The sequence below is a fragment of the Penaeus japonicus genome, unplaced genomic scaffold (genome assembly GCF_977035675.1).
Source record: "Penaeus japonicus unplaced genomic scaffold, GWHDUDI00000001_assembly GWHDUDI00000039, whole genome shotgun sequence".
Lineage (NCBI taxonomy): Eukaryota > Metazoa > Arthropoda > Malacostraca > Decapoda > Penaeidae > Penaeus > Penaeus japonicus.
The window spans coordinates 1075130-1085129 of NW_028234441.1; the positions used below are offsets into that span (position 1 = coordinate 1075130).

Sequence of the window (10000 nt, forward strand, 5' to 3'; positions counted from 1 at the left end):
TCTCTCTCTATATATATATATATATATATATATATATATATATATATATATATCTACCTATCTGTCTATCTCTTCTTTTTCTCTCTAGTTTCACTCTCCCATCTACTTATCGTTAGAGTGTTGAAAATGAGCAATCAAGACAGTAATTATGAGGCATTATAGCTAATTAGTGTATGTATATACACTAATTGATTTTCTGATTCTTTCTCCTTTCCTCATCTTCTCTACTTCTATATCCTTCTTTTTTTTCCTTTATTCCCCTTTCGTTTTCCTTGGAAGCGAGTCTCTTCCTCTCTTTCAATCTCTCTTTATACCTCTTTCCCTCTCTTTGCACCTCATTTTCCATTTCTGCCCCCCCCTCCACCCTCCCCACGTCAACACACTACTCCCCCATTCAACACCCCCTCCCTCCTTCCCATCCACCTCCCTGTCCCTTTTATTCTACCCAGTGCTAATACCCTCCCTCACCCTCCCTCCCTCCCCCTTTCTCACCCTATCACACCCTTGCAGGCGTCATCGAAGCCCTCAGCGGTGCAACAGTGGGCTCGGGGGCGAACGGTGGCGTAGCGGGGAGCTTCAGGGTGAGACTCCCGCGAGAGGAAGACTTACACGGGGCAGCTCAAGCTCTGGTCAGACTCCACGATGTCTATGACTTGAATATGACCCAGCTTGTCCGAGGCAATGTGTGGGGCGTCGAGAGCTATGCAGGTGAGAGGGTGTTCTTGGAATGTTGTGTGTGTGTGTGGGGGGGGGGGGCAGAGAAGGGGGAGGGGGTATTATGGGGTGGAGGGTTGTGTGTTTGTTGTGTAGGGCGAGATAGGATGTTACTTTATGTATGGGTTGTGTGTCAAGGTTGTTTGTTTGTGTGTGGGAATGTGGAGCTTAATTTGCTTGTACGTGTGTCTGTGTGTGAAAGTGTGGGAGGAAGCAAAGGTAGAGAGAGGGAGATAAGGAAAAAAAGACAGCAAGAGAGAGAGAGAGAGAGAGAGAGAGAGAGAGAGAGAGAGAGAGAGAGAGAGAGAGAGAGAGAGAGAGAGAGAGAGAGAGAGAGAGAGAGAGAGAGAGAGAGAGAGAGAGAGAGAGAGAGAGAAAAGAAAGACAGTGAGAGCACAGACATGGACATAGAGAGTGTGTCTATGTACCTGGGTATGAGTTTCAATATAAGATACTGTATTCATTTATGAAAACTATTCCGATCCGCACACACTAATACCTCTTCAATATTCTTACCATTCCACACAAACCACACCCCCTTCTCCCCTACCCTCTCCCCTCCCCCACTTGACCACCCCCTCAAACCCCTCTCTCTCCTACAGAACTGACAGCACAGGACTGCCTCTACATGGGCAAGCATTCCTTCAACCTTGGTCTGTATCCTCGAGCAATCCAGTGGTTCGAAGAAGCTTACCTCTTGGCAGGTCACGAGGGCAACGCCACGGTGACCCAAGATCAGGTCAACATGTTCCTCAACACGGCTATCAAGGCGGTAAGGTCACGGAAGTGGAATAAGACGGAGCAGGTAGAAAAAAAATATATCAGCAATATATGAACTTGTAAGAAAAAAAGCAGTAAATACAAAAATAGATTATGTTGTATAATAGGCATTTTCTTAATATTTTCCCGTATGGATAAAAGGGTATAAATGAGACTGAATAGTTTCACAACACAAGAGATGTAATTTACGCGTTTCGGGTTACCCCGTCTTCAGAACTACATACTACATCAAGCTTACATGAACATATATATATATATATATATATATATATATATATATATATATATCTATATATATATATATATATATATATATATCAAGAGCTGACGACCCAGCTGATTCCCGCGAACTCTCGCTCGTTGTCCGCCTAATAGACGTTGCCGCGACCTTGGATAACTTAAAGCGACCCGACGCTGTTTTCATGTTCTCCTCCGTCGCGATGTATGCACTTTCTATAATTTTCCTCTTTAATTGGTTTAATCCTTCATGGATCAATTTAGCAGGTTTCCAATCCGGCAGATGTCCCGCTTCATCTACGTGTACCAACAAGGCGTTGGATGTTCTGTGGTGTCGGACGTCGGCTCGATGTTCACTGATCCTGGTGCTGAATCCTGTTTCACCATAATATGCTTTCTCGCATACACTGCATGGTATGCAGTATAAGGCGCTGTTAGGATTCTTTGTGGACGGCTTTCTGTCACCTATTAGGTCACCTATTTTTGCACCAGAAGTGTTGGCGATATTGTTGGAGCTTCCGAAATGTTTAATAACCGCCTCGAAGATGCTACATTGAGGTAACACTAAGAACTTTGGAGGGGAAGAGGGTTCAGTTTTTGACCTCGTCATAATGAATGTCGCCTTCTTTCGGAGTTTCAGAAGAAATCCCCTAGGGTACTTGTGTTTCATAAATGCATCAATGATGTACTTTATCTCATCGTCTAGGAATTCAGGGCTGCATATCCTCAAAGCCCTGAGTAAGAATCCTATAACGACTCCAGATTTAGTTTTATTGCTGTGTGCGGAGTAATAGTGTATGAAATCATGTTTATTCGTTGGCTTTCTGTATACTGAAAAACGTAGGTCGATATCGCCCCGATGGATCACAGTATCGAGAAGGTAGCTTCTGATATTCCTCTTGTCGTGCACGGCATTCAGTTGCGTAAGCGTTTGATGTAAGCACGATCTCCTAGGGACGATTACCAGGACGTCATCTACGTATCGAAGCCAAGTCGAACGTCTGCCGATTATGTTCATATAGTGGTCTTTTTCTAGTGTTTCCATGAAGAGGTAGGCCAGAACCGCGCTTAGTGGTGAGCCCATAGCGAGACCGCTGACCTGTCGATACTCCTCTCCTGCAAACTCGAAAGATCCGAAGCTCACGCACAGTTTCACGAGTTCTATGAAGTCGTGTTCAAACAGCGGGAGTAAACCGTCTTCCATGGTACTGACGACCCTCTCAGCTGCTCGGACGGCTCCGTCAGTAGGAACATTAGTGAAGAGGGATTTGACGTCAAAACTAGCCAGCTTCTTATTTTTGCACCTAGAATTTTGGAGTCGTTTGATGAGATCGTCGGAATTCCTGAGGTGGGAATCACTGATAATTCCCATGGCGCCTGAGAGGGGTTAGCCTGACATTTAGCCAAACGATGGGGAGCGTAATAGGTCTCATCGGTACACTCTTGACTAATATATATATATACAGTATATATATATATATATATATATATATATATATATATATATATATATATATATATATATATATATATATATATAGATAGATAGATAGATATGTTCATGTAAGCTTGATGTAGTATGTAGTTCTGTAGACGGGGTAACCCGAAACGCGTAAATTACATCTCTTGTGTTGTGAAACTATTCAGTCTCATTTATACCCTTTTATCCAGTTGTTACAATGAACTCGGTTCAATTTCGTATATAGCTTGTAGACCGAAACATACGAAGACATTTTGATTAATGTTGTATCATTTTAAAATCGTATAATCTTGCAAATTAAACATAGATACAGCCACTAATCTATCATACTTATATCAGTTTTAACAATAATTATGACAATAATGATCTCGATTACACGATGAAGAAGCAAATGAAAAAGAGGTAAAAATTAACAGCAAAAAATCCACCTCAAAGATGAATTTAAAAACTAATAATTATAATTTGAAGAAGAAAAAAATGATAATAATAAACATAGACAGTAGATTACCAACAACAAAATCCCCCATCCCTCACCTGAAATATATATATGAATAACTAACTAAACAAACCAAACAAGATCAAATCAATAAACAAGATCAACCAACCAACCCACCCAACCATCCAACCATCATTAATCCCCCTTCAACCCTTCCAGTACGACGAGCAGATGGTGGGCCGCGAAGAGGAAGACGGGAGCCTACCCCTTCACGCGGCGGAAGTCGACAAGAAGAAGATAAAACACCGTCTCGGAACGGATCTTACGCCCCAGGAAGATGCTCTCAATTTCCAGGCTCTGTGTAGGGGAGAGCAGCTCCTGGTGGGTTCTTGTGTGTTTGTTTTGTTTGTTAGTTTTGTTTTTTATGTTTGTGGGTTTGTTTTTTGTTGTGTTTGGATTGTCTGTTTTGTGTATATAATTTAATTGTAAATTATTTTTGTTTACCTATATTTTTTCGTTTCTCTATTTTTCTTATTTGTTTTTTGTTTATTTATTGTTTTCTTCTTTTCTCGTCCATTTTTTCATGTAATATCCATTCCCGCCTTCATTTATATCCTCTCTACAATATTAATTTCACCCATTTATAATTGCATCCCCCCAAAAAAAATCAAAACCTCCAACTTTCCTGATTGTTTTTTGACTCCAATATTCTTGAATTTCTGTCCAACTCTCACAAATCCCGACTATAATAAAACTAGTTTCGCTCCCAAAGCAGGAATAAGTCCCATTAATAGTTTCAGCCTTTACAAAAAAAATCCCTCATCGGGACTCTTCCACTTTCCCTTCCACTTCTACTTCCACTTTTTTCTTCCAAATCCCAATGATAAACGTAGACACCCAATATCAGCAATAAATTCTCCTTATAGCCATAACACCAACAATAATAATAATAAAAAAAAACTCACACAAACACAAATATTGCTAACCTCTTTCACCAACCTTGTTTTTACCTTTTCACTTACCATACTAAATTCCCTTGATATAAATCCTCATTAACGTCAATAAACCAAATTCTTAACCTTAATTAACATCAACAAGACCTCCCCACGATAACCTTTGACCTCACCTGACCTCTTTTCCCCACCTTCCCTGACCTTCCGGCAGAGTCCCGAGTACCAAGCGACCTTATCCTGCTACTACGACACCCGGGGCGAGTCCTACTTCCAGCTCATGCCCGTAAAGGTTGAGATCCTTCACCATAATCCTGAACTTATGATGTTTCATGACGTCATTTCCGATAAGGAGATCGAGGCCGTGAGGGGGTTGGCACAGCCTATGGTGAGGATGTTTGTTTGTTTTTTCTCCTTTGTTGATTCATTTGACTTGTTTGCATTGAATTGTTTGATTTTTTTTTCTGTTTTCGTTAGTTTTTGCTTATTGTTTATTTGATTTGATCCATTTACTCCTTTTTATATACCTATTTATTTATTTATTTTTCTGCTGCTCCACATATTCGGTAAAGTCAAATATAAAGTAAGGTTTGTATAAATAAATACACACGTATATTAATTTTGGAGGGTTGTGGATATACATGAATATCTACGATCGATACAATTGTTAAATGAAAAAAAGCACAGTATATATGACAAAAATCGTGAAGGTTAGAGTTTTTGATTAATTCTAGTTATCCTCACAAATTCCAAAAGATTTTAAGTATCTTTTTCTTAACAGCTTGCACGTGCGATGGTACAGGGTGCACAAGGAAAAGGAAATACAGTTAGTACCACTCGCACGTCAAAGGTAAGACGGAATTGCATAATAGCATAGTTTCCCATCATAATTTTATCATTTTCTGTAGATATATGTCAAATCGTTTTCTCTAAACTACAGAAATATCTTGTGCAATGTAAGCGATTTTCATAAAGATTTCTAAGTTTATTTACAGTATGATAAATGGTAGTACTACGCACACACACACACACACACACACACAGACACACACCTCCACATAGACACACACAAAAAAAAGAACACGCATATACACCCATTCCTAAAAATCCTATAACATATTCCCTACTAACTCGTAACTAATCAAACCCCCCTCCACCCCCCCTCCCACCACCACCAACTCATCCCCTCTCCCCCCCCCTTTTCTTCCTCAGGTGGGTTGGTTAGACGACTCCTTGCACCCTCTAATAGGACGTCTCGGCCATAGGATCTCTCTCCTGACGGGGCTCTCGACGGACGTGGCCGCCGAACACGCCGAGCTCTTACAGGTGTCCAACTACGGCATCGGTGGCCACTATAATCCTCATCACGACTACTTGTTGGTTGACAAGTCTGAGAAGGAGGTGAGGGGCGTGGCTTGTTTTGTGGGGGTGGGTTTTGTGGTTGTTGGGGGGAGGGGAGGGGTTGTGTATGGGTGGGGGGTACGTGAGTGTGTATGTAGGGGGGGGGGTTGTTTGTGTGTGTGTGTTTGTATGTGTATGGAGGTGTATGTGGGGGAGGGGGTTGTTTGTGTGTGTGTGTGTGTGGAGGTGTATGTGGGGGAGGTTTTTTTTTTTTTTTGCTTGTCTGTGTGTGTTGTGCGTACAGGTGTATGTAAGGAAGTGGGTTGTTTATGTGTGTGTTGTGTTGTGTTGTGTTGTGTTGTGTTGTGTTGTGTGTGTATGTTCATGTGTGCATGTATGTTCTAATGTCATTAGTAATTACAGGAGCCCATTTTGTCGACTAATTGCTTTGATAGAAGGGCGTTTTTGCACGAGGATTTAAGGGCTTTTTCAGTTTGACAGTACTGCAAATGTGACATTTTTATTGTTCCACTATTGTGTGTGGGTATGTTTGACTTTTTGAAAATAAGAGGTCCATTATCATCTTGATTTTCATTTAATTTAATACTATAATTAGCAACTAGGATTTGAATATCCCAGTGCAAGCCAAAATCTTCATGTTCATCATCAATGTTGCAATCATCTTTTTATCAGAATATTTACTTTATTGGGGATGTTTTTTTTAATATCTTATTGATCAAAACATGATTAGAAGTTTTAATAACATCGTATTTTCTCTGCATCCCTTATTGTTGTCATGATAATATTATCAGATATGTATGTTAGGATAATGTTATAATCATTATTTGTCAATATTTAATAAAACAATGTTGATGTATTTTCATATATGGTGATGCTGTTTATATGAAAAATGTTTGTATCGTATTTATATGATGTGATGATAAGATGTTAATTTTTTTCTTTTCTTTTTTTAACAGCTTCTACATAACATTCACCCTCGGGAACTCTTTATGGGAGACAGAATCGCTACCTTTATGTTTTACGTGAGTATTAACAGAATAATTACTTAACATAGATTGATTAATATATCTCTTTTGTTGAATAATGGTTATCAGTACCCAGGGGCATGCCATAAGAGCGGGGGTGGGGGTAGTGGGGGTGGGGTGACGTGGGGTGACGTGCCCCTTATCTAATGCTTCTTCTGAGGGGAAATATCTCCCCTTGTTCGGAAAGTAAGGGGAAAACTTTGCCACTTCTATCCCTTTAAAAAAAAATTATATATAGGCGTCTCCCCCAATAACAAAATGGTGGATTACCCCCCCCCCCAGAAATTGTGAGCTGATTGATAATTACTTGTTATCTGCCAATCACTAAATCATTTCTCAATAGCACTTGGTTAACAAATGAAAATGGAGACATATGATAGATTTTGCTACAACTACGAACATCAAAGGAATTCCAGAGTGATAGGTCAAGGTTACATAATTGATACCTGACACTTTGCTATATCAGGTTTGAGCAGTTGATACCCAATTATTATAACATTTCCAAAAGCGGTTATGTAGATCCACCGTCAGGGTAATATTTATTTTACGTAATTTTTTTTTTTAGATTAGAGTTACGATATGAATATCAAACTAGATTACATGTCTTTAATAACGACATCTAGTGAAACCAGTGTTAAAAAGGCGATGTATACCTGCATTAAGAAAGAGATGCATCTTTCCACGATGAAAAGTAATGAATGAGGAAAAAAAAGTGATGTCATAATGGCAGAATAATTGAATAGTTTACAAATAATAGAAGCAAGAAGGTTATACTAATCTGAATGAGTTTTATAGGGCGAAGGGATTAAGCAATTGCACGATAGATAAATGATGATTCGATGTGTAACGGTTGCATTGATATTGTTATCGTCATTGATCAAAGTCATGGTAGTGATGATGATAGCAACGATAGTGGTAGTAATGATGATTGTAGTGATGATAATGATGATACTAATAGATATATTCAAGAATATATTATATGAATCATAATCATTAACAATAACAATAATAATATCAACCAAATCCACAATGACGAATCATGATACCTAATCTAATCATCCCTCGATATACCGAATCATGAATACTCATCACACACCCCTCCCTCTTCCCTCTCCCTCCCTCCCTCCCCACAGCTAAGTGACGTCACTCGCGGTGGTGCCACAGCCTTCCCGCGAATTGGCACCGCTGCCTGGCCGAAGAAGGGATCCGCCGCCTTCTGGTACAACCTCAAGAAATCTGGCCACGCCAACGCAGCCACTCTCCACGGCGCCTGTCCAGTGGTGCATGGATACAAGTGGGGTAAGAGAGGGGGGGAGGGAGGGAAAGGGAGGGGGAGGGAGGGAGAGAGAGGGAGGGAGGGAAGGAGGGTGGGAGAGGGAGTGAGGGAATGAGAGGGAGGGAGAGGGAGGGAGGGAAGGAGGGTGGGAGAAGGAGTGAGAGGGAGAGGGAGGGAGGGAAAGGAAGGGAGGGATAAAGGGAGGGAATGAGAGGGAATGAGAGGGAGAAAGAGAGGGAATGAGAGGGAGAAGGGGAAGGAGGAGGGAGGGAAGGAGGAGAGGAAGGAGGGAGAGGAGAGAGAGAGGGAGGAGAGAGAGAGGGAGGAGGAGGGAGGAGAGGGAGGGAGGGGGAGAGAGGGGGAGAGAGGAGAGAGAGAGAGAGGAAGAGGAGAAGAGAGGGAGAGAGAAGGAGAGAGAGAGAGAGAGAGAGAGAGAGAGAGAGAGAGAGAGAGAGAGAGAGAGAGAGAGAGAGAGAGAGAGAGAGAGAGAGAGAGAGGAATTTGTACACCCACCTGTATTTATCACTAAATACTATGGCTTCTTCGAATGCATATACACACCACACACCTAAGTTTGTTTGCGTTATATCACACTGACTTGTGTTTCTGAATCATGTTACATCATCTCATTACATATCACACATACACACACACACACACACACACACACACACACACACACACACACACACACACAGAGCATATATACCCATCCCTAAAATCTAATTTCCCATTCCCCTCTAACTCGTAACTAATCTCTTCTTTTCTCACAGTGAGCAACAAATGGATCAGGGAACGCGGACAGTTCCTCAGGAGAAAGTGTGGGCTCAGCCCCGACGAGTAGGCCTAAGGAAGTCCACCTGCTTTTCCTATCAAGAAAGTCCTTCAAGATCTTACGATTCGCAGATGATAGGAGGAAATGTGATGCGTTGAGTCGACTGATATAATGGTTGGATGATTTGTTTATAATATTATATATATATATATATATATATATATATATATATATATATATATATATATATATATATATATATACATATATATATATATATATATATATATATATATATAATATAATATAAATAAATATATATATATATACATATATATATACATACATATATATATATATATATATATATATATATATATATATATATATATATATATATATATATATATATATACATATACACATATACATATATACACATAACACATATACACAGCAGGTGTTATTCAATATGGTACGTTCTTGATGTATATATGTATATGTCTATATGTCTATCTCAATGCACCATAGATATACATATGCTTATTTTTCTTTATTTTGTTTTAGGATTTATTGGTGATCTAAGAGGCCAGTGATGGACCTCTGGTTGGATTTTGAGATCCTTATGAAAAAAATAAGGCCTTAATTTTGTGACTTATTTCAAGACTTGTTCGTGATCTATATATATTTTTTAAAATAAAAGGAAATTAATATGAAAGGAAAATAAGACACAATTATTGTATTGTCATATTTTAGATTGGTTGAATGTCGTATATGTTTGTTTTTGTTTTACACAATCGTTATACTTTGCTTTTGAATTCTTTTTTTTTGCTACTTAGTTATATTTTAAACTTTCATTTTTTTTAAAGAATGTCAGCTTGTGTGTATGTGATTGTATTTTAATTTTTGTATCGTATCGATATATATATATTTCTTATATATGCTATGCACCATCACATGAATAA

General features: G+C 39.4%; 2 protein-coding genes across 2 annotated transcripts in view; one reads left to right on the forward strand and one right to left on the reverse strand.

Moving 5' to 3' along the window:
* The window catches only part of LOC122265830 (prolyl 4-hydroxylase subunit alpha-1), a 79403-nt gene extending 70137 nt beyond the window's left edge, over window positions 1-9266 (forward strand). The window contains exons 4-12 of the mRNA XM_086533290.1: window positions 511-708; window positions 1317-1486; window positions 3867-4028; window positions 4812-4985; window positions 5379-5447; window positions 5810-5998; window positions 6916-6981; window positions 8118-8283; window positions 9034-9266. Coding sequence (XP_086389416.1) covers window positions 511-708; window positions 1317-1486; window positions 3867-4028; window positions 4812-4985; window positions 5379-5447; window positions 5810-5998; window positions 6916-6981; window positions 8118-8283; window positions 9034-9104 — 1265 coding nt within the window. The 3' untranslated portion in view covers window positions 9105-9266. The remainder of the gene's footprint in view (window positions 1-510; window positions 709-1316; window positions 1487-3866; window positions 4029-4811; window positions 4986-5378; window positions 5448-5809; window positions 5999-6915; window positions 6982-8117; window positions 8284-9033) is intronic.
* Window positions 1493-3464, reverse strand: LOC147466951 (uncharacterized). The gene is made up of 3 exons (XM_086533644.1): window positions 3457-3464; window positions 1824-3035; window positions 1493-1550 (listed from the first exon to the last, which is right to left on the reverse strand). Exons 1-3 carry the CDS (start codon window positions 3462-3464, stop codon window positions 1493-1495), a joined length of 1278 nt encoding a protein of 425 aa, XP_086389770.1.
* Window positions 9267-10000: the final 734 nt, after the last annotated feature.

Excerpts from the sequence above, each read along its gene's own strand:
- LOC147466951 (XM_086533644.1), bottom strand. Across the intron at positions 1,551-1,823 it reads TCGCGGGAATCAGCTGGGTC|TTCATATATTGCTGATATAT; the intron begins GTCAGCTCTTGA and ends TTTTCTTACAAG.